Source organism: Onychostoma macrolepis, chromosome 14 (assembly GCF_012432095.1).
Source record: "Onychostoma macrolepis isolate SWU-2019 chromosome 14, ASM1243209v1, whole genome shotgun sequence".
Lineage (NCBI taxonomy): Eukaryota > Metazoa > Chordata > Actinopteri > Cypriniformes > Cyprinidae > Onychostoma > Onychostoma macrolepis.
Window position 1 is genome coordinate 19,035,501 of NC_081168.1, and position 24,988 is coordinate 19,060,488.

General features: G+C 36.8%; 2 protein-coding genes across 5 annotated transcripts; one reads left to right on the forward strand and one right to left on the reverse strand.

The window, feature by feature from the left end:
- Window positions 1-5,744: 5,744 nt before the first annotated feature.
- On the reverse strand, window positions 5,745-7,765 carry exosc3 (exosome component 3). The gene is made up of 4 exons (XM_058798156.1): window positions 7,489-7,765; window positions 7,025-7,174; window positions 6,759-6,910; window positions 5,745-6,161 (listed from the first exon to the last, which is right to left on the reverse strand). The coding sequence occupies exons 1-4, from the start codon at window positions 7,714-7,716 to the stop codon at window positions 5,954-5,956; spliced, it is 738 nt and encodes a 245-aa protein (XP_058654139.1). The 5' UTR covers window positions 7,717-7,765; the 3' UTR covers window positions 5,745-5,953.
- A 518-nt stretch (window positions 7,766-8,283) lies between these two features.
- On the forward strand, window positions 8,284-24,851 carry tcerg1a (transcription elongation regulator 1a (CA150)). 4 transcript variants are annotated; one of them, XM_058798426.1, is made up of 21 exons: window positions 8,284-8,391; window positions 8,810-9,011; window positions 9,135-9,305; window positions 9,876-10,164; window positions 10,768-11,004; window positions 11,538-11,600; window positions 12,183-12,380; window positions 12,707-12,843; window positions 12,921-13,009; window positions 13,170-13,330; window positions 15,190-15,268; window positions 15,425-15,560; window positions 19,419-19,508; window positions 19,628-19,746; window positions 20,614-20,764; window positions 22,387-22,551; window positions 22,746-22,928; window positions 23,049-23,228; window positions 23,308-23,391; window positions 23,522-23,622; window positions 23,788-24,851. In XM_058798426.1, exons 1-21 carry the CDS (start codon window positions 8,345-8,347, stop codon window positions 23,987-23,989), a joined length of 3,084 nt encoding a protein of 1,027 aa, XP_058654409.1. In that variant the 5' UTR covers window positions 8,284-8,344; the 3' UTR covers window positions 23,990-24,851. The 4 variants fall into 4 exon arrangements, with proteins under 4 accessions (XP_058654409.1, XP_058654410.1, XP_058654411.1 ...); XM_058798427.1 differs by having other exon boundaries at window positions 12,734-12,843; XM_058798428.1 differs by lacking the exon at window positions 11,538-11,600.
- Window positions 24,852-24,988: the final 137 nt, after the last annotated feature.

The following is a 24,988-nucleotide window of genomic DNA, read 5'->3' on the forward strand; positions in this document are numbered from 1 at the left end:
TACACAGGCAAAAAACTCACTTCAACTCATTTTCTTTTGTAATAAGTGGTAAACAAATGTACTTTAAGTCATTTTAAATAAGCCAGGGCATTTAAACTAAATTTGGATATGTGTCAGTGGGAATCATTTCCTCTTCTGTTTTGATGCAGTCACTTCTCCTCAGTAAAACACTTTTTAGTAAAACATGCCTCGCTAACTTACATAATTGTCTTTATTAAATATGTATGGGAATTGTTTAATTTGTCAAGACTATTAAAAAATGGGCTGACAAGACTATTACTCTGGCATCAGACACAAGTCAATTTTTATTATTATTATTAAAAAATGTCTAATGATCGATTCCATTTTTTTTTTTTTTCAAACAGCCGACCTGAAAATTAATTATGACAGAGGATCAAATATGATAATCAAGTTATCTGTGATGACGTGTCCCTGACATTCACAATGAAGACAGCTATATTAATGCTAGTATAAACAGACTATGAGTAGGCATTTCTTTTTCCTGTGTGGAAGTGAGGTGACCTTGAATGTCTGCTGCAGTAAACAAAGACCCACCTGGCTGTCATGTCCTAAAATACAGAGGCCTCTGAGACCCACATGTCCATGAATTCCAGGCAGGCTGAGTCCTGATTCAAGGAAAAAAAAATGCAACGGAAATTTTAGCAACGAAGACTTGAGTTGCAGAGCACCAGGAAAGGACGCCCTTTGTCACCTCTGTCAACACTGAAACCGACAAACCAAACCAGCAGCAATGTTTTATGTAGCTACATAACACCCTTCCCAAACGCAAGAGACTTTTAAGCATCCAAATAAAAGAATGTTAATGTTGATTCTAAAGGAATGTTAAAACCGAGCTGCCTTGTCGTTCCAAACCTGTACATTTCTTTCTTCTGTGGAAAACCCCTTGAGTAATCTGAAGAGTCTTGCTGTTCTCTCTCTTCTGTGTAATGACAACGAATAGAGCTGTTTTGCAAAAGAACCATAAATGATACACAAAAGTGGTTCATACAACTTTACATCTTCTGTAGTTATACGATAGGTTTGTGTAAGTATCATGGCAAAATTTGCGTCATTATTCACTGATTATTTTCCACGTCGGGATGCAACCGGATCGTTGAATCAGTGAGTTGAACTTGAAAACTAGATCAGTGTGATTCATGAACGAATCATTCAAAATGACTCACTCATTCGTAAAATCACTCTGATTCTTTTAAATAGTTTAATGGTTACTCTACAACGGTCATGTCATTTTATTTTTTATATTTTGAATAAGGAATATATAGCCTAGGCTATATTTTTTAGTTGTAGTAGTGAATGAAGAAATGCGATTAACTATAAGAAATGTTCTTTTGCTAAAGCAAATGAACAGTTTTCAATTTATGTCAATTTTATCACGACTTTTATCGTGATTTGGTTAAATCACGGAGATCGAGCGAGTGAAATACTCATTGCCTCTTACTGCTAGTTAGCATGAAAAAACTTGTGTATGTTGAATATTACAGTATTCGCTGAAACATATCATCTCTCATGTTTTCTCCCAATTAGTAGGTAAGACGTCAATAAACCAGCTCATCAACATGTCACCTGATGCTACGTTTACTTATTCAAGTTCTCTAAGAAGTTCATAGAAAGCATGTCAACAAAATCCTGTATTATTATATAGTATGTAAAGATAATTATGAAAATTCTAGGGATTGTGATCACTGGTATCAACCACACAATCCACATCAGTTCCTCATGTTCAGATTTGCTCCTCCTGTGTTTGGCAAATGCAGAGGCCAAACTGACTTTGATCCAACCTTGTAAGAGCTAATGAGAAGCAGAGATGTATCCAATTTGTTGAGGGACATCTGTTTGTGCTTTTCGGTAACTTTACAGATGAATGTAGAAGACTCTGGCAAGCAGGGAGGTGAGGAGGAGGAGGGTGAACAAAAAAAACGCTTTGAGAAAGAAGAAAAAGAGGACTCTGGAAAGCATATGACCAGTGACCACAACTGAGGCTGTGCAGCTGCAGCTTGTGCATGCAAATGTCCAGCTAAAGCATGACGGCAGCTTTTCAGAGCAGAGGGGGGATGTTCTGCAGGTAATAGTGTTCTTCTGGCTCTACAGGATATTGCATATATTGACCATGTTAGCACCATCTGCTGAATGTAAGCAATTTTAAGGGAACAGGGAGGTTTACTGCCATTAAATCATGTCAAGCTAATGATGATGAACCGTGATTGTGACGTACTGAAGGTCAATATTCAGAATCTGACTGTGCACAGAGAGCCACGAAAGCCAGTGTCCATTCAGACAACAGGGTCGTCAGTGTCAAGCTTGTGTTTGTTATTTAAGACTTAGCAGAGTTTTCTCTTCTTGCGAGAGAGCGTTTGGCTAATGCTCCTTCCTCGGCAGGGATTATTTTTGTTGGCACTGAATGCACGGCCCATGATTCAGTGCTGCTCATGGGCTCAGGCCCCGGGAGAAGCATTAAATGCACATTCATGGAATATGCAGACACAGAAGACAGTGGCAGATGGAGAAAGAGCGAACGTTTGCAGTCTCTCACCTAGACTGATGTGTCCTGCACATCTAACTCTTTCCCTGGAATAATCTGTGATGATCCTAGATGAGAGCAAAATAATCATTTTTAAAGGGATAGTGCACCCAAAAATGAAAGTTTTGTCATCTACTGTACTTGCCCTTATATCACTTGAATGCTGTTTTTTTTCACAGGGACCATGAAAGTTATTTAGAAGATATATATAGATAAAGTTTTTAGAGTTACATATAGAGAGTTTTTAGAGTTACAACATTGCAATGATTTTTAATGCACCTTTTATTTGGCTTTTGTGTAGACTGTGATTATATTAATTTTAAGTATATGAAAATGTTAAAATTGATGTTTTAATATAGTTCTTTTTTTTTTTACATTAGTTAGTAGAAATACTGAAGCTGGACTCTGGAGCTGGTTATTTTGATTCATTTCTGTCAATTGTTTCGAGATGTGACACTAACTTTGTACGTATTAGTGTACAAGAAAAAAAAAAGATAAAAAAAATCCTTCTTTCTTTTGATCATTTAGAAAAAAACGTGGAAACATGGCTAGATTTTACACTTTAAATAACTCAAATGTAATTGCTGCATATGTTGTTTTGTTGAAATGGTGGTTACTCTGATTGATACAAAACATTATTTTAAGGTATTTATTTGTAAGACAGTTGAGTAGTAAATGGGTAATGATCAATAAATTTGTCTTCTCTTGCTTTATACAGAAAAGGAAAAAATGACAAGTTTGAATAATGAAGAGGAGACCAAATTTCCATTTTGGTGAACTATCTCTTTAAATTTGTCACAAGAAGGATATTGAATAGAATTCCAATATGAAAAACTGTTTTTAATAACAGTGTGAATCAGATTACATTATGAAGTCTCTGGAGAATGAGTTTCTAATTCTGTGGCACATTACTTTCTATTATGCAAATCACAGGGTAATATATCACCTTTCATTTGGCTGTCAGGTGAATATGTTTGAATGTCATTGCCTCTCATTAGATTCGAGGAATGCCCACCTGCCACACCTGGCATGTCACAGTGTTGTAAATTATGAAGTGAGAAGAATTCAAAGGTGCTTGTCCGAACAGGTTCATTTTAGACCCATTACAACGTGAGAAGGAAGTTGTAGAACCTGTAAAACACCTGTAGCATAGAATATATAAAGTACAGTCCTGGATGTGCCATGAATACCTACATTAATTGGTCACTAGATACTTTTCAAGTTGCAACAATAAAGAAATTGTAGTCTGTTTAAATAACACAAAAACAAAATCTTTACTAAACAAGTAGAATTTCAGATTCACACTTGACTTCCATAGTTTTTTGTTTTCATATGGCTTCCGTCAACGGTTTGGTTACCAACATTCTTCAAAATATCATCTTATGTGCTCAAAAAAAAAAAAAAGAAAAGAAAAAGAAACTTGTACAGGTTTGGAACAACTTGAGGGTGAGTAAATGACAGAATTTTCATTTTTTTGGGTGAACTATCTCTTTAAGTGCTTTATGTAGCATAAACACATTAACAGATTTTTTTCAGAGTATTTCTGTCTTTAGCTAACGTCATTGAGCATTTTGTGCCATGCTCTTTCAGTCTTCATGCAGGACGCCCACTTAGGGAGTAGAAACTGTGCTGAACTTTCTCCATTTATAGACATATTTATCTTAGCGAGGACTGATGAACAGAAAGCTTTCAGAAATACTTTTATAATCCTTTCCAGCTTTATGCTACAATTCTTGATATTTAGCTGTTATGAGATCTCTTTTGTTTGAGGCTTGGTTCACATCAGGCCATGCTTGTGAATAACAAACTCAACATTTGTAAGCGTTTTATAGGGCAAGGGCTCTGACCAGCACCTTTAGTCCCATCTCATTAGACTCCGTGGTTAGTCTTTGGTGAAATCATCAGCTGAGAGATTTAATCAAGACATGAAAATGCATGGTGTTGTGACTTAGCTGCAGATTTTACAAAGCAGTTGCAGAAAATGCAGAAATCATACTTCTGCAACTTTAATAGCTTAGCTCCTTAATTACTATCAAAAAATAGCTACAGGCTTTGAGGTTTGCACGTCTAGTGTGAGGCAGATTTGTGTTCTCGTAAAATAGGAGCTCAAATACATTGTTCTTGCAGTGACTCGAATCTTCCATGCCCCTGGTACTGCCTTGGACACTGGTCTGCATACATCAGTCATTCAATGAGGAAAACGTGCCCAGACACATCTTTCCATGTTGATCAGCAACTTCATGCAAATTCCACTTTCATTTACAAGAACTGAAAGTCAGAGCCCATGGGAACTCAATATTAACTTGGCTAGAATAAAACTGCATCTGGCTGAGGAGCTTCGTCAACTAATCAAGCTATAAATGCTTTCAGCAGTAAAATATTGTGGTATAATAACCACTAAACTACCGACAATTGATAAATAATTTCATCTGATGTCAATAGTTCATGTCCCTTTATTTATATATTTGCTATTTTAAATAAATGCTGAATGTTCCGTTGTTCAATCAATAGCAGCACAACTGTTTTCACACTGATAATAATAAAAAATATAAGCATCAAATCATCATATGAGAATGATTTCTGAGGAATCATGTAACAATGAAGACTTGAGTAATGGCTGCTTAATTTAGCTGTCATCACAGAAACTAATGACATTTTATTAAAATAGAAAAGTTGTATATAATATTTCACAATGTTACGGCTTTTAACTATTTTTGATCAAATAAATGCATCCTTCACGACCACAAGATACTTATTTAAAAAAAAAAAAAAAAAAATTACTGACCATTCTTTATACAAAAGTTGCTGAGAACAGGTGGGCTACAAGGCTTTGTATAATTTTATATATTTGTGTTGTAAATCTTGAAGCAATAAACAACATTATAACTATCTACACACATTTATTACTGACACCTTAGGCTTGCTCTAGAGCAATGATTAATGCTCCACATGCCTGTAAAAAAAAAAAAGAGGATGAAGTATTTCTCAATAACTGGATATAAAATGACGCTGGTTACAGGCATTGCATTTCACTTATCCAAACATCTTAAATCATTTCCTGCAACTACCAGTATAGCAGTAACTTTCAAAACCACAAGCTGGCTAAAGAAACTGGAGAAAAAGTGCCCCCTTCTGGACACAACAACACAGCGAACACAAGGTAGTTATTACCATAATCGCTCACTACAACAAAAATCTGTTTGCATTTGTTGTTTCACCAGGATTTTATTCATTTTTACTCATACAAAAGTGAATTTTTAGAAAAAAGACAAATGTATTGGCTTCTTTAAAGAGAAATGGTGACTTCTCTTCCTTATTCTGTTTTCAAAACTGGAAACATCTGAAAACTGATGTGTAATTCTGGCATGTCCGCCACCAGGTGTATTGTGGGAAAAGTGGTATTTCAGATGTCTTCTAGAGGCATCCATCTGCCACTCTCTTAAACAGTGTCTGTCTCTGTTGTGAGGTCATGTTCTCACATGTCTCCAGAAGATTGGTCACTATCAGCGTCTGCTGAACAGTCTTTGCTTTCACCCACACTCTGCCATTCATCCCAACGACCAGCTCAAAGGGAAAAATCTTCTCCAGGTCCTTTATTATTTCACTCTGAGGAACCAGAAGTCTGATGGAAAGAACAACATCACATTCTTTACTGTAGCTTTGTAGGCAAAAACATTTCATGCACTGGTCAATTTTGAGATATTGGCTTTTCATAACGAGCAAAATACACTTATCTTATTGAATTTGATCTGTTTGCATCTGTAATTTCAATTACAATAGTTGTTTTCTCAACATACTTTCACTTCAGTAGCACTTACAAAGAAAAAATTCTATATTATTACATTTGTTTTTCTACAAACATGGTGAAAATGTTTTTTTTTTTTTCCCAGGCTGATTTTCTGATTTGTTGAGGCTTAAAAAGAGATATCAAAAATCCTTTCTGTAAAGTCCTTTAACTCTAATATGTACATAAATAAAAAGGAATTAAGAATTTTGAACCTAGCTTTATTCAATGTTCAGATTTATGCATATTTATACAACATTTCAGAAACAGATCGCAAATCGTGACCCCTATGTAATTAATCAACTAGGATAATATTGCAATATACTAGTTAGTTACATTTTATTATTGCCCTATTCACCTGGGGTGTCTTGCTTTTTAAGTTAAGCTAGGAAGCATATAGTTTTCTAAGCTGTATTACGTGGACAAATCACAAACCTTCGCACAAGTCCCAATGATACTTTAAACAGCAGCCCATCAGCTCCAAACACCCCCATCCCGTTGGCCCTGCCACAGCTGTCTATACAAACCAACTCGGGTTCCATATCTTTGTTGGCAATTGTGAACTGACCGTACACCAGATCTCCAACCTGCAGAACAAAACCACACAATATCATTGTGTACATTTAAACATACACAGTGCTCTTAAAAAAAACAGTAATGCAAGCGGGGTCCGAGGGTGTTAAAAATACATGAGAAAGTACCTGCACATTAGGTCTGTTCCTCTTGGTTGCTCCCTCAAATGCCAGGTATGAAAGAGATGCCTGTTCACTTCCTCCCACATCCACTTTGAAGATATCTCCAGACTTTGCAGTCACAATGCCGATCACACTTTCACCTTTGGCTGGTACATACTGGAAGAAATAAGGATTAACAGAACTATTTAGCTTTACTGAGTGACAGCTTGCTTTGGGAAAATGTATTAACTTTTTGATTTGATAAATATTTTTAATTTTTATATTTAAACTGTATTTAGAAAAGTACCAAAAATAAGTATACACGTTCTAAATATTTTATTTAGAAAAAAAAGAGCATTTTATTGAGAAACATTTATTTAAAAATAAACAAATAAATAAAATTACAAAATGTAATTTCCAACAGAAGAAACATTTGCTGAACTAAAATAATAAGTGCACATGGGTGTACTGGTGTGAGTCCAGTTCCTCACCCGTCTCTGCTGAGAGTCTATCCAGTACATATTTGGCTGTTTATGGCGCAAAATTCCACTTTTACACACTTGAACTTCCTCTCCGTTTCTCCGGAGCCCTGGACCGCATATGGTCTTCTCGGTTTTGATACTACCATCTCCAGATTCAGGCAACCTGAATGAGAACACATCTCCGGGTAAAAGCACTTCACCGATTTTCTCTTTGAAACAAGCATGTATGGTGTCCATTGCTAAAAAGCAACGTGAGTGCGCTGTGTTTGTGTACTTCCGGAACCGAGAAAAGCTCTTATTTTCAAAATAAAAGTTTAGAAATAACATTTTAAAAGTATGTTATTTTAAATCAGTTAGCGATTAGGTAATCGATCCAACCATTAAAAAAGTGTAAACAACAAACAAATAAATACTGTCAAAAATAAAACGATAAAGTCATATAAAAATGAATATAAAATAGTAAGAATTTAAGATATTAAGAAAGTATTAACGCAACAACCAGGATTTTATTAACAGCAGCAAATCGGATATTATACGTTTTATAATTTTTAGGGAGTCCTGTAACCTATTTTATTCAATTTTTTTTTTTTTAAATCAAAATCTTATGAGTACAGTTCCCTTGTCACTTCACAAATTGCCCTGATGAAACCAGTTTGGGAAAAAATATATTTAGGACCAATTCAGAAATATTGATTATTCAAAACTATGTGAAATGAAAAGGTATTATCTTTTAATATCTAACGATAACCTTTAACGTTTAAATATATATATATATATAAAATATATATAAAATCCATTTGACTGCCGTACACCAGACTCCACCGGAAATGCGTCCAGGGGACTTTTGTTGTAACTTATTCCCGTTATGGCGGAGCACACAGAGGCAGAAGGCATTGGCTTGGCCGCTAACAGGTGTGGATTTTGCATTATTTTTCATACACCGGCTAACACAAACGATCAATTATGGTTAGCTTCATTTTTTCCTTAACAGTACACTCAATAACGTTTCGCAGTTGGCTAACTTGAACCTCTTTTAAGCCTCGTGTGGCCTGTTGTGTCGTGGACAATGAAAGCATCATAACAGCATACGGCTGAATGTTTTTACATCGTTATGTCTTGACTTTTTATTGCACTTCAAGTTACAAATCGTGTTTTTAGACATAATTGCGTCATATAAAATCTATTATGGCACATCAGGAAGATTTAATGGGCGTTATGGTTCTTAAGAATGAGTTATGCTGTGTTGTTTTGCTATTTAGTGTCTGTCTGCAGTAGTCGTTATGTGCTGTACGGATGCTGTTTGTTAATAAGTTTGTTTTCGCTCCATCAGCATGGCTCAGCAGCCAGCACTCCGTTTTCCTGCCGCTGCCCCTCCACCCGCCAACCCCTCCACCCGCAGGCAGCCTTTACTGAGCACCCCTGTGCCTCCCTTTCCTATGATGAGGGGTCCTCCACCTCCTGCCCGGCCGCCCTTCGGACGCATTCCCTTTGACCCCAGTGTGCCCCCTCCCATGGGTGCCCCACCTTTACAGGTATGAATATTACTTAAGATGCCATATATTGTGTAATTCCTCAACTTTGTTTTAATTGGAATGGAAAGAAGTTGGGAATTGAGAAGGTTTCATTGACACCTATGATGACTTTTTTACTTTAAGAGACCCCCGTTTATGCCTCCACCTGGAGGATCCATGCCGCCTCCACCTGGCATGATTTTCCCTCCTGGAATACCACCTACAGCCTCTCCTTCTCCAGCTCCTGCTCCTGCTCCTCCTTCCCTGCCCTCTACAGAAGAGATCTGGGTGGAGAATAAGAGTCCTGAGGGAAAGGTATGACTACTAATTCTTCGTGGATTGAAAGACATTGTTGGTTCCCTATGGCAAGGTGTTTTGGGTTGTATTCCAGTCACTTCACATGGAGAGTTGTATTCTTGTTTTTTAGAATTCTTTGAGTACAAAGTTCAAAAGAATCGCTTTTATTTGAATTGGAAAACATTTGTAATATTATACTTACACTTACAAACAATTTAATGAATCACTGCTGAATAAAAGTACTGTTTTCTTCAGAAAAACCTAAGTTTTGGACACTAGTGTATATTATATACTGTGAAATTATATTATATATATTTATAAACTAAAGTCTCGGGAGTAACTGCACAGGCAGTTGAGAACATATTACAAATTCTATTTTGCTTAAGAAATAAATACATAATCCATTGGATCTTGCATAATGTGTATTTTTGAAGTTCACTATGCATTGTACACGCTTCAGTGTTGCATTGTTACACTTCTTACTTGATACAATTAGATGATAACATAAATTGATACTTTTTTGCTTTCTTTACAGCGCAAACAGCTTGATCTCCTGTCCTCATCTGTTTGTTTTTCCTTATTATTTAGGTGTATTATTACAATGCACGTACAAGGGAGTCATCCTGGACAAAGCCTGAAGGAGTGAAGATGATCCAGCAGGCTGAGCTGGGTCCAATGATGCTGAGCCAGGCAGCGGCGGTGGCGGCAGCAGCAGCCAGCGGAGGATCCAGTGGGCCTGGTCCATCTGTCAACATCCCAACTGCAGCCAACAGCACTACAACCACACACACCTCCCAGAGCCCCTCCACGGTCATGAGCTCCAACTCCTCTCCCAGCATCACAGCAGCCTCACCTCTCCTCCCAACACCTGTGTCAGGTAAATGTCATTCCAATGAGACCTCTAATCAACAGATTTCATTTGTTGACCAATAATTTATAAGCTTTTTGGGTCAGAACAGCATTCTGGAGAAGCTTGTTTCATTCCCCATATGTTTGTTTGTTCATTTTGTCTTGGTGTCAGAAGTTGTTTTGGGTCAGAAACTCATTTGAGAAAAAATAGTTTTGTTCCCCATATTTGCTTTATTTTGTCTGGGTGTCAGAAGTTGACATTAGAAACACATTCTGAAGTTTTTGTTCCTCATTTGTTTATTTTTTTTCATTTTTATAAGTGTCAGAAATGCTTTTGGATCAGGATTTGGGCTTAATTTTTGTTATCCATTTATTTGTTTATTTTGTCTGGGTGTCAGAAGTTGTTCTGGGTGAGAAACTCATTCGGGAAAAATTTTTTTGTTCCCTATATTTGATTTATTTTGTCTGGGCGTCAAAAGTTAAATAATAGAAACAAATTTTGCAGAAGTTTGGTTTGTTCACCATTTGTTTGTTTTGTCTTAGTATCAGAAATAGTTTTTTGTTTGTTTATTTTATCTGGGTGTCAGAAGTTGATATGTGATCATTCTGTACCCAATTGTTTGACCCGTAGCCCATGATGTCGTGGAGATGACGTCAGTTGTAACCACAACCCCCAGTGCGATGGCAACCACAATAGCAGCTATCAATCCTCCAACGGTTACAGTGGCCATGACTACAGGACCGCCACCTCTGCCAGTGGCATTGCCCCATACTGTGCCACAGCCCACTGCTCCAATGCCAGGATTCCCTCCTGTCATGGTGCCACCCTTCAGAGTGCCCCTGCCTGGCATGCCCATTCCGCTGCCCGGTAGGTTTGACCTTAGAACTTGTTGAAAATTCTTCTGCTGTAGTATGCGACTGCCTTTCTCTCCTCTGTTCCTTGTCTTTCTGTCTTTTTCACACTATCCAGTGCATGTCTGTAGTTTGACTGGAACCTGTAGGCTCTAAAAGATGCCCTTGTTTTTGTTCACTGCTTACAGTTACCAAACATCTTTAATGAAATTGTTTGACAGAAAATGATTCTAGAAAGCAAAGCAAGCTCCAGTGTAATATATTCAATGATAAATGCAGTGTTAACTACTGCCTTAATGTTGTGGTGTTGCAGAAGTGACATTCAGTGTTCTATAGATGGCAGTAATCCGCCATTTTCATGTGCACTTGTTGTCAAGCAACATTATTGCCTAATTTCAGTTGAATATAGATCAGCTAGCACCGTAGGAGAATACTGTAGTGTTTTCATCATAAATGATCTAGTGTTTACTCTCCTTACACCTGGAAGCAGTAGTTGACGTATGTTTGTGTCTTTTCCAACACTCTTTGCTTGCTTATACGCTCTTTCAGGTGTAGCAATGATGCAGATAGTCAGCTGTCCCTATGTAAAGACTATCTCTCCTACCAAAAACGGTAATTCCCTTCCCCGTTATGGCATGTTAGTAACTGTTGTGCATCTTTATGCTTTTTTCAATGTAATCATTTCCATTTAGAGGCCCCTCTGTTTCTTACAAATGAGACATAGGCTGACTCACTTCACTTTTTCAAATTGTTTTTGACTTAACATTTTGCTTAGTTGGAGTAGATCTGTTTTTTCCCCTCTGAAAACTTGTAACCGTTACAGTTGAGTTGTAGGCAGTAACCTAGATAATAAACTGCAATAGAAATTCAAATAACACAGTGTTGTGATTTGTCGTAACTGTGTTCCTACCCTGTGTCCCTTTTTCTTTAATGTTTTTAATGTGATATTGTGGTGGTATTGTCTTTGCATGCATTAGCCCCATGTTTGATTGAATGTTTAGATTTTTATGATATTTTCTGCTTTATAATGGCTAAATCTTTATCTACTAGTTGAAATTCTGACTTTTTTTTTAGTCATATGTTGAAAAACTATGTGTAACTAATATAACTGTGCAAAATCTTTATTCCATTATTTTTATTATGGAAGAGAAGAGCTACCTGTCTTGAACCGATTCTGATTTATGTTATATCAAGGTATGCTCCCTGGCATGGCACCACCTTTGGTACCCATGATGCCTCCTCAAATGGCAATGGCTGGGCATTCAGGACTGCCTGGAGCTCTGAGTACATCTGACTGGACTGAGTTTAAAACCCCAGAGGGAAAGTCCTACTACTACAATAAACACACACAGGAGACCACCTGGGACAAACCAGAAGAACTCAGAGAGACAGGTTAGAAACTAGGACAAAGACGACCACTAGGGCAATTACCCTTGTCGTAACTTGTAAAAAAATAAAACAAGTTAATTAAATATTAATTATGGTGTTCAATATTAATTGAATATTAAGCTAAATTAAATATTAATACTGGTGTTGTGCTAATTCAGTTAAATTGTTTGACTTGAATTTGTTTTTAGTTTTTTAATGTTACCGTTGAAGATGAGTTCTGAAATGTTTCATAACACCCTTAGCTAGCAAAGATGATTATAACACATTATCTCCAGCCATTATTATATATGTATTTTTTCAGCTGTCTTCAATATTTCCTCATTTGACAGTTGCTCGTCTCCATGTCTCCATAACAGAAAAAGAGAGTGAGAAGATCAAGGATGCAGCTCTTGACATGATTGATGCTGAAATCATGGAAATGGAAGATGGAAGCCCAAAAATTGATCCACCAAAAGATAAGAAAGAGGTTGGTAGTGTATTTAGTTTTCTAAATTGTTGTGCGTAAATGAGCGTTTCTGACAATCATCTGTGTGTTATTCCTAGGAGCTGAAAGAGGAAGAGATGACAGAGGAACAGAAGGCAGCGAAAAAAGCAAAGCCGGTTGCAACCACACCTATTCCTGGCACACCATGGTAGGCAACTGCTGTTTACACAGATTTATTTGTTCTGCACAAATCAGATCAACTACATTTAATAGACAAGTTTTGATTTATAAATAAAGTGAAAATTTTTTAACGCTTTTGGATGGTAGCTCTTTTTATTGGATTGCTTATGCTTATACATATGTGTCAGGTGTGTGGTGTGGACGGGTGATGAGCGAGTGTTCTTTTATAACCCAACCACGCGTCTGTCCATGTGGGAGCGGCCGGAGGAGCTGGTGGGACGGGCTGATGTTGATAAAGCGATCCAGGAACCTCCCCACAAAAGAGGCATGGACAACAGCAACAAACTGGGTAAAGGTCATCTCCGTAGAAATGCATCTCGTATCTCTCGTGTGAAGTATTTGCACTTTTTGATAGAAATTACAGATTGTTTATGTATTTTTCAACAAATATTTAGAAAGGATCAAAATAATGCTGTATCCAAACCATGTGCAATGTACTAATTTTCCATCAAGTAATTGATAAAACATAAAAAAATATCAATAAAGAAGCCAAAAAAAAAAAAAACAGGCACCAAATATTTTTTTTTTGAAGTGCCAGCATAGAAATGCATTTGCACTTACACTGCCAGTCAAAAGTTTTTGAACGGTAAGAATTTTATTTGATACAAAATACAGCAAAAGCAGTAATATTGTGAAATATTTTTACTATTTAAAATAAATGCGTTCTATTTGATTATGCCATGGTCTGTCTGAATACTGGATTCTGATTGGCTGGCAGGTGTTGATTAAATTCATTGAACTGCACAGGTAGTTCCAGGTCAGTTTAATCACGTTCTATATTAATGCGCTTCCTATAAACATTTGTTAACCATAGTAACATACAGTTACAGTTGAATAGTACTACAGACGGAAATAACCGTCATTTTTATCGTTCTGGTCAAATATTGTTAACATCTTTAATATGTAAATGCTGGGAAATGAGCATGGCATAAACAGGATAATCAACAGCTAGCTGTGCATTAAACGCTGCGCGTCGGGCGATTCTTCGCCTCCACGTCGTGCATTCAAATCGTTTAATGCGTAGCTAGCCATTGATTATCCCTTACATATATTTTAAAATGTAATTTATTCCTGTGATCAAAGCTAAATTTTCAGCACCATTACTCCAGTCTTCAGTGTCACATGATTCTTCAGAAATCATTCTAATATGCTGATTAGAACATTTTTCATTATTATTCTCAATATTTAAAACAGTTGAGTACATTTTTATTTTTTTTTTATTTTTTTAAGGGTTCTTTGAATAGAAAGATCCAAAGATCAGAATTCATCTGAAATAAAAAGCTTTTGTAACATTATACACTAAACTATTTTTTTTTTTGGCAAAGAAATTATAGAAATTAATACTTTTATTTAGCAAGGATGCTTTAAATTGATCAAAAGTGATGATAAAGACATTTATAATGCTACAAAAGATTTCTATTTCAGATAAATGCTGTTCTTCTGAACTTTCAATTCATCAAAGAAACCAGAAAACATTCTACTCGGCTGTTTTCAAAATAATAATAATAATAATAAATATTTTTGAGCAGTAAACCAGAATATTAGAATGATTTCTGAAGGATCGTGTGACTGGGGTAATGATGCTAAAAAGTCTGCTTTGAAATCACAGGAATAAATTACATTTTAAACAGTTATTTTTAAGATTTATTTAAAAAATGTACTGATTTTGCTGTACTTTGGATCAAATAAACTCTGTCTTGGTGAGCAGAGGGGACTTCTTCAAAAAACATTAAAAATCTTACTGTCCAAAAACTTTTGACTGGTAGTGTACTTTTAGTCATCCTGCCCACCTTTTATAGCATCTCCATTTTCATGCCTCTCGTATTTGTTCTGCAATTAAAAAAAAAAAAATCATAATGTGTAAATTTATGTTGAAACCATTGGCGATCTCATTAAAAATGTAACTTGCAAATGAATATTTTTGGTCACAAATGCAGCCATTTTAGGTGCAGCCTGGAGCCCTGCAATAAGAACAAATGTAATGTTTTTAGATTTTTCTAAATTAGTCTACACCTCCGAAAACAAAAGTGGGGAATGTCTGCATGTCAGCTGTGAGCATGAAGCGTTCTCTATCCATGTCACACCTTCAACAGGTTGTTAATAACTGTCCAAACTTTCTCTTGCATGTTTGTGTTTCCTGGGGCACAGTGCTAGCTAAAGAGGAGCAGGAGTTTCCTGTAGCAGAAGACACACCTGAAGATGAACCCAGCAAAGCCAAGAGACGAAAGTGAGAATTTTTACAAAAACTTGTATTAAGTCAAAACTGTGAAGGATGTCAAAGACATTTGTTTTGTTATCTTGCCAAAAGTTCAGACTTGATTTGAATAGGCTGGTTTAGGTTTAGTCGCATGTCTTCTGACTGATTTGTTGTTTTGTGCATTAGGATAGAGGAGAAGAAGGAGGCCGACACAGAGAAAGAGGCAGCTATGGAGGCAGAGCTGAAGGCAGCACGTGAGAGAGCCGTGGTACCTCAGGAAGCTCGGATGAGTCAGTTTAAAGACATGTTGCTTGAGCGAGGGGTAAGACACATACATTTTATTTATTTAACAAGTAAATACATGCATACGCAAATAAACTACCTTGCAAAAGTCTGTAGTCTGTACATTTTTTTTTTTTTTTTTTTTTAAGTGAGCACTTATTCAGCAATGATGCCTTAAATTGATCAAAAATGACAGTAAAGATTTTTATAATGTTACAGAATATTTCTGTTTTAAATAAATGCTGTTCTTTTTAACTTTGCATTCATCTGAAGTCTTGAACAACTGTATTATGTTCCCTCAGAAATACTAAGCAACTGTTTTCAACATTAAAGCGGTCATGAACTGCCTTTTTTTATTATTTTGAACGGTTCTCTAAGGTCCATTTATAATGTTATCAATATTTTTATATCCAAAAACACCATAATTTATAAGTAATAGGCTAGTTTCTGTCCTGTTTTGACCCCCCTCTTGGAACGCTTCATTTAAATAGGCGTGGCGGATTGTAGATTGCAGAAGTAAACACTCACTGCTGTGATTGGCTAACAGTTGTGTATGTTTGACAGTCTATGTCCTTTACAGTTGGACTCTGCTGTGATTTAAGCTAATAAAACGCATTAATACTGCAACATTACTGTCGGATCCAATATATTTGGCACAGCGCCGTCTTTGTTTCGATCTTTGTGCTTTGTTTGTAATCAAATCTGCGGTAAACTGAAGTGAATAAAGGACCAAGCCTAACATTGGAATCAGGCAATGCAAAGACTGCTTTTTCCCACAGCTTCAATGGCACTGCACAGCGTCTTGTTGTCTTTGGAGCATCTTTATTCTGCGTAGACCTGCGTTTGCCTCTCATTATTTACACTACGTGCTTGAATCGGTGGGTGGGGCTAAAGAGGCAGCGATGTAGAAGCAGGCGTTGTTCATCTTCTGCGGAGGTGGTGTTTAGCCACACTATTAGGGTAAACGTACCTATTAAGCTCACCAAAATCTACATTGAGACATTTTTAGTGCACAAGATATTGGTTTCAGTACAAAAAGTTATGTTAAAATAAAATATTAATCTCTCACACAAAAATATTTAATTTTATTTTAAATGACAAAATCATTTCAATTAAGATATACATCATTAAATTAAAAAAGTCCAGCAGTGCTTAATGGGTACATTTTTGTACCCTTTAAGCACATTCCTGTTCCCATTAAGCTCACATCATGTTTTATTAAAAATTCTTGTTTATTTTAAGGAAAATTTTTAAAGAAAAATTTTAAAAATATATATTTTTTGAAGCTACAAAGTCAATCACAAAAAAAAACAGAACACTAAAATCAAGCAACAAGGCATTCAATTTGATCCGTTATATATTCATAATGAAGTGTCATTTAAGCACATTGCAACATCTAGACTAGTCCACGTTCAGCTAAATAACACATTCAAAAATCAAATGAAACAAACCAATAAAACATTTAATTCATGGGGATGAACACAGAAACTAGCCTCATTATGAAACCTCTTTTTAAATGGATATCAACTTATCTATAGTCTCTTAAGACAGGAGAATACTACATGATTTTTGCTCTGATTTTTCACAGATTTACAGTCTGGAAAAGTTAATGCTAGTTGCCAAAGATCAGAGCCAGTCTGCAGATTTGAGTCAACAGAATCCATAGAAAATTGATTAACTTAATTTAAAGTGACAACCATCAGTTAATATTTAAAGTTTGTTTATGAAGTATTTACACAGACGTTCAATGTGAATGAGCTTAAAGAGAGCACACTGAGCTTAATTGCAGCAGCAACAATTTTTAATAAATTTCATGTAATATTTATTAAAATGACAGGATTTTTGCTAAATAAATAGTTTAGGTCATGTATTAAGTTCATACATATTAAAATGTGAATTATTAACTATTATTAAAAATATCTATGAAATTATACTTTTTCTTATTGATGTCAGACAAGCTGTGTGATTTCCATAGTAGTGTACCCTTTACAGTAGCACTGTAAAACGACAGACCAGCAATAAACTGTCATTTTATAATATTATGGATGTAAAAGTACAAGCCAGTAATGCCTGTGAAGTAATATGTTAGCGTAGCACATAATCTTATACAGCTAGTCAGCTAACTGTGTTCTGTAGCATCTGCGCTATGTTGCTAAAACTATCTTTTGGTTCTAATGTAATTATTTCCCACATCCAAGTTCCAGGTGGTTATATGCAAAAGTCCGAACATTAATCTCTTAATTTTACAGTAAGTAGTGAAATTTACCCAAAATAAAGGCTTAAACATCTAAAAAATGCACATTTAAGGGGCTCCTCTTTTGGCGAAAATGTTTAGACAGCTTTCAAACTGGCTGCCAGACAGTGTGAACACTTGGAGACCCATATCTCAGTGTGCAAAGATCTGACTGACTTGAAATTATAGGAGGTATATAGTAACAAACATATCAATTGGTTAAGACATCAAGTAGGATAATAAATATTTTTTCTTTTTATAATCTGATCTCAAAAATGGAAGTGTGCTTAATGGGTACGTTTACCCTACATCATAGAGTAGTACATTCCACAAGCTGTCGTTTTGAGTTCTGAAACTTACAGGATGTTTTTGTAGTACAATGACCGCATTTGTCAAAAGATCAAGGGAATGTAGATTTCTCAGTTCATGTCATGATTCCTTTAATAATGATAATAAATGTTCCTTTAGTTCCATATCAGATGAAGTGATGTAACACTAAAAACTGGAGTACTGCTGAAATTTCAGATTTACCATCACAAGAATAAAATATTCAATCAAAATATTTCACTATTACAGTTTTTTTTCTGTGTTTTTGATCAAATAATTGTTGCTTTGGTGAGCTTAAGAGACTTTGTTCAAAGACAAAAAAAAAAAGAAAGATCTTACTGTCCCCAAACTTTTGAGAGAGAGTGCTTGTCTTTTTTTGTGGATTTCATTAGTAATCTGTGAATCATGTGAGAGATCAAGTAATCTGCTCTGAATGATGATAAGGCAACACTGTTTATTCCTCTAGTATTCTAGTTAGTTGGGCCCAGTTTTAAATCCAGTGTATACTAATGTATTTATGTAATTCCAAAGTCAACACAAAATCCAACTGCTTATTTCATAACAAAATGGCAGAGAGATTTGGCTGGGTGTGATCCTGCAGTGCAGTTTATATATTTATTTTCTGGTCTAAAAGGTTAAACCCATCATTTGTTTAAGCTACGGTTCTCATTAAAATACTCACCTGACATTTTCAGGTGATCAAAGAACCCCTGATCAGTGGAGTTCCACATCTCCCCCCTCTTGGCAACAGATTTGATGTTTCTACTATAAAATATGGATAAACGCATATGTCGCTTATGTGATGGAGATCCCTTCAAGTCTGTAGTAGAGAGCTATCTGCCCTTTGCCACGCCGTCCAATGCCAAAGATGAAAGGCACATTTGCAGTCAAAGGGTCTCATCATCAAGGCAAGACCCCTTCCCCCTCTCCTCCTCCTCATCCTCGGACCCCCTCATGTCTGAGAGGTGCCGTACAGCAGCATATACAGTCATCACTCGAGTAGACGAGCTGCCTGTTCACCCCCCCATCTAATTACACCTCTCTTATTGCACCAATTAGCATGGTGGGAAAAGAAAGGGTTTGAGGCTGAGAGATAGAAGCTGAGGACCACCTGTTGGTGTGTGTCATTCATTAGGGATGGCGGGATGGAGGATGAAAAGCAGTGGGCCCACACACCCTGACTCCAGCGCCACAGGAGGGGGACACGCTCAGAGGGGCTCACCTACTGAACGCTCTCTTCTCGTTATAATGGCCCTAATTAAGAGGAAGGGGGGTTGAAATGGCTCTGACTTTTTTTTTTTTTTTCTCCATTTCTAAACATCTTATTTTTTTTATCAGGTCTCTGCGTTCTCTACCTGGGAGAAGGAGCTTCATAAGATTGTATTTGATCCACGTTATCTGCTGCTCAATCCCAAAGAGAGAAAACAGGTACACACACACACTGTACCATGCCTCTACCATGTCCACAAAGTGAAAACAGATTGATATCAGTTTCCAAATATGGTGTGTATGTGCCCACTTATCTCATGCCACTGTCCACTCTGCAGGTGTTCGATCAGTATGTGAAGACGCGTGCTGAGGAGGAGAGGAAAGAGAAGAAGAATAAAATCATGCAGGTCAAAGATGACTTCAGGAAAATGATGGAGGAAGCTAAACTGGGTGTCAGGTAAACGCTTAGACCTTTAAGTCACTAAGGACCATCTGGATAAACCTAATTCATCAATGCTGTTAGTGTTAATACTGGTGTTCACTTACTTGAAGATGTTTATCAGAAATAAGCCAAGTAGGTTATGAAACAATAATCCATTTTAAAATGTTAGGCTTTGAAAAAATCCATCTACATGCTGACATAGACAAACAATTTAAAAAATAGCAATAACACATCCTGTGTGAACATCCTCTAAGTTTCTTTGTTTATTTGATGTTTATGTCTGCCATAACAGTATAATGTTTTTGAATTAACTTCATTTGGGCTCTGTTAACAACAGATATTGACATGTCTGACTAATTAATCAAAATAACTGTAAAATATTGCAGAAAATAAATATTTTAGTGGGAACAGTGATAGATTTTTTTCAGGATTCTTTGATGAATAGAACGATCAAAGGAAAACTTTTTATTGATGGAGAAATCTTCAGATGTCACTTGATCAATTTAATGCGCCATTGCTGAAAAAAGTATTAATTTCTTTAAAAGATATCTTGCTGACCCCAAATTTTTGAACAGAAGTGTAATTAATTTAATTCAGTGGTAACCTGATATGGTCTCGGTTACCACAACATTCAAACCAAGTCATTTTTATTTCTGTAGTTCTTTTCACAAGCTATGATATTTCAAAGCAACTTGGGCAAAGCAACATATCCTAAAGCCCTTGGTGAGTAAAGGCGACTGTGGCAGGAAAAAACTATAAGATGTTGAGGTAGTGGAGAGGAGAAAAAGAACTTTGAGAGAAACCCATCCTTCTTTTGCATTGCTATGAATGTAAATATGCTAAATGCATAATCTAACAACAGGGACTTTGCTGTCTTCACAGAACAACATTCAGTGAGTTCGCTGCCAAACACGCCAAGGATTCACGCTTTAAGGCTGTTGAAAAGATGAAAGACAGAGAAGCCATTTTTAATGAATACATGATGGCCTTCAGAAAGAAGGAGAAAGAGAACTCAAAGAATCGTGGAGAAAAGGTGAGGAAATTAAGTTTATACAGAACTGCTACCTTATTTTACCACAAGCTGAGATGTCAATCCTATTAAACTTTCGGAAGTGGTGCTTGTTATTTAACTGACATTTAATACAATAGAAGCAAGTGCTCAATGGGTGCACACAGAAGAACCAGGACCCCCTACCCAGACGTTATTATACAATGGCTATCTCTTGGTAACTTTTTAAAATACTTCACATTCATTGTCATGAAATACACTGCATGTTCAGAGACGAATACACTTGCAGACTGAGACCAAGAGACTGTGACTGTCAGTTGTTCATGAGCTGTAATCTGCCCTGGTGTTTGGTCCACACACTTGCTGTCTTTGTGGCTAGGGTTAAGTGCAGGGTGTCTGGGCTGATTGCCTTTGGCAGCTAAAGGTCAGCAATCAAACATTAATGCCAGTGAAATGTCACCTGTGTGGGGGGGCCATAGGTTAGGAGGGAGTGTTCACCAGGTGGGGTTCACCAGAGGATGCCCGTCTAATTCCGTGATAATCAAAACGTATTAACAATGATAAGGTGTTTTAGTCACATTTTTAAACTGTTGCAGTGGCTGGTGGCAGTAGTGACTCATTGGATTTGGACACTTTATTGCAAATGTGTTGTTCAGAAGTGAAGAAACATTGTCACAGAATCCAACAATATAAGTAACTAATTTAACTTGCCTTGCTCAAAGGTGCAGTAGTGGTGGGCAATGAGTTGTCATCTCATGTGGGATTTGAACCACCATCATTTTGTCTAATAGCCTAGATCTATACAGTTTATATTTGAACTTGTCTCCCTGCACTTGTGTGTGCTGTAAACATGTCATGTCTCTGACCCCTTCGTCACTTTCACCACAATACACTTTTGTCTGCAGACATGGGCTTGGAGTAAGCTCTTTATTGGAGCAATTTCATATTATTTAGTGACAGTAGCAAAATGGTGATGCTTCAGGGATTCTCTCTTTTGGGGTTTAAAACTGCAACCCTTCCAACTTTTTATCTCTTGAAATTTAACCTTTAACCATTAAAGGGATGGTTTACCCAAAAATGAAAATTCTGTCATGAATTACTTACCCGTATGTTGTTCCAAACATGTAAGACCTTTGTTCATATTCAGAACACAAATTAAGATATTTTTGATGAAATTCAAGAGCTTTCTGACCCTGTATAGACAGCAATGGAACTGACATATTCAAGGCCCAGAAAGGTAGTAAAGACATCGTTAAAATAGTCCATGTGACATCAGTGGTTCAATTGTAATGTGACTGACACAGAAGAGAAGAAATTGTTGAATAAAGTCGTAGTTTTTGTATTCTGTGCGTTCAAAGTATTCTTGTAGCTTCATCACATTACAGTTGGAACTAAATGAGGGCGAGTAATTAATGACAGAATTTTCATTTTTGGGTGAATTATCACTTTAAAGGTCTTTGCACGCTGAGTCCGAAATTCTCATCCGTCATAAAAAAAATAAATAAAAATCAGATCAGGTTCGAGTTTCTGTGTTTTCGCATCCCATCACATACAAAAATTTCAGACTCTGTGTGCAAGGACCATAAGCCCTAATACCCTATAGATTTAAGTTGCTATTGTTGTTTTTTTTGTTTGTTTTTTTTAAGGTCAAGCAAGACTTTTTTGAGCTCCTGTCAGATTATCATGTTGATGGTCAGCAGCGCTGGAGCAAAGTGAAGGAAAAGATGGAGACTGACCCTCGCTATAAGGCTGTGGAAACCTCTGCAGCTCGAGAAGAACTATTTAAGAACTACGTGGAGCGTCTTGCCAAGGTTAGTGAAGCTGTTTCACTTTACACTTTACATTGTGCCAACCCAACAAATGAGAGATACCACTTTAGAAATGCATGAAAATATAAGGCTATAGAAATAATTTACTTTTACATAATGGATAAAAGACAAGTGTAAAGAAAAACATGTATTGACAACTTAGCTTTTTCTGTTATATGATCTTAATGCTCCTCCAGAATCCAAACTCTGAGAAAGAGAAGGAGCTAGAGAAACAGGCCCGGATAGAGGCCAGTCTAAGGGAAAGAGAGCGCATGGTGCAGAGATTCCGCTCGGAGCAGACCAAAGAGATTGACCGTGAGAGAGAACAGCACAAGAGGGAGGAGGCAGTCCAGAATTTTAAAGCGCTCATGTCTGATATGGTAATAGACAGTGTTTCATTATGACATTATATCATGCCAGATTGAATATCTCAGTCTGGAACCTTAATCTTAAATATAACAATGTAAAAATTGTCATAAATTGTTTTCTGCATGTGACAGGTAAAGTCATCTGATGCAAACTGGTCAGAGACACGTCGGACCCTGAGGAAGGATCACCGCTGGGAGTCGTCCTCACTGCTGGAGAGGGATGAGAAAGAGAGGCTCTTTAACGAGCACATCGAGGCCCTCGCAAAGAAGAAAAAGGAGCAATTTCGCCTACTTCTGGACGAGACGACCTCGGTACGTAGTGCCCTGATGCCATTACCTGGGTCATATGTCTAACTCTGTTGTTAATCTTAAATTCCTTCCTCTACATCAGATCAATTTGATGACATCTTGGAAGGAAGTGAAGAAACTCATTAAAGAAGATCCAAGATGCATCAAGTTTTCCAGCAGTGACAGAGTAAGGCTCTTTGCCTCTTGATAATTTTTTTTGAAAAACAGGAATGTGTTGTACTCCTCTAGTCAAAAAGCTGTCTTGGTTAAAGCTATAGAGTAAGTCTTTGTTCCTGCTGTTCACCTTTTCACTGTAGAAAAGACAGAGGGAGTTTGGTGATTACATCAAAGACAAGTACATCACAGCCAAAGCAGACTTCCGAACTCTTCTGAAAGAGAACAAGTTTATCACCTACAAGTGAGTAGCTTCAAATCTGTGATTTGTACAATTCTAGATTCTAATTCTAACATATATAAAAACAATTATTTAGTAAGAGAAAACAGCAACAGTAAAAACTTTAACAGCTGTCCTGTTAATACATAGTTCTTCTGACTCATTGAATGTCCTTTTTTGTGTCTCCAGATCACGTAAGTTGATGCAGGAGTCAGAGCAGCACTTGTCGGACATAGAGAAGATTTTGCAAAAGGATAAAAGGTACCTGGTTCTGGACTGTATGTCAGAAGAGAGGCACAAACTCCTCATGGCATATGTGGAGGAGCTGGACCGCAGGGGACCACCTCCACCTCCCACTGCCTTTGAACCTGCTCGACGCTCCACTAAATGATAACACATCTCCCAGATTTTTTTTCCACTCCTTGAGCCCACACTACCACCGTTCACATTAAAGACTCGCAGAAATGGTAAATCACTCCAGCTCAAAGGTTCTACTTGACAAACCTTTCGAAGTGAATGGTACATACCCACTTGCCCACTAAGCTCATGACACAGAGAACATCATGGGTTAATGACCAATCAGTTCAGCTAAGCGTAAGACACAGCATAAGTATTTGGACCAACTGAAAGGGTTTTTTAAAGATGCATTTCTAGGTTATCTCCATAAGGAGCCAGTGTTTTCATGTTCTTACACAAACTCTTTATCCGTCCATTCAAGGGTTAAAGCCACATTAGAGGCTCATTGGTGATTGTAGAGAGTCTGTCATGTGTTTGGGTAATTGTCCTGAACATCATCTGGAGGTATGACCACCTGGTGCCTGCTGACCTCTTTTTCCCGCTCCAGCCTCTGCAATCTCAAATTGCGAATATCAATTCCGTTTCACGCATCCATCGTTTGCTCCAAACTGTGATTTGCTGAAATTGGGAGAACCTCCCAGTTTTGTGAACATTTTTGGTGACTTTAGTCACCCACAGGGATATTCAAGAATTATGAAAGCCTCTCTATGTATATGTAATTTTAACCAACTGTTGGGTTAACATGTAAGATGTTTGTAGATGATGAATATATATGGATAAATATGTATTCATTAGTTTGTTTACAGTGTGTTACGACTGACCGTATGAGCACTGGCAGTTGGCCATGTCAACTGGTCATACGGTGTAATTTAATTGTCCAGATGTTTCTTAAAAAAATATCTTGTTTTTTGCTTTATGTACAGTTGAAGTTGAATAAAAGCAACCTTTTTTTTTTACTTCGGTGACTGGATTTTGGATTTTACATTTTTCAGGTGTGTGCAGTATGTGTAGAACAGCTCACAGCAGACCACAAAAACAACACAACTCCTTAATAGGTAATATATATAAATTTATTTTACACAATTTCATTCCC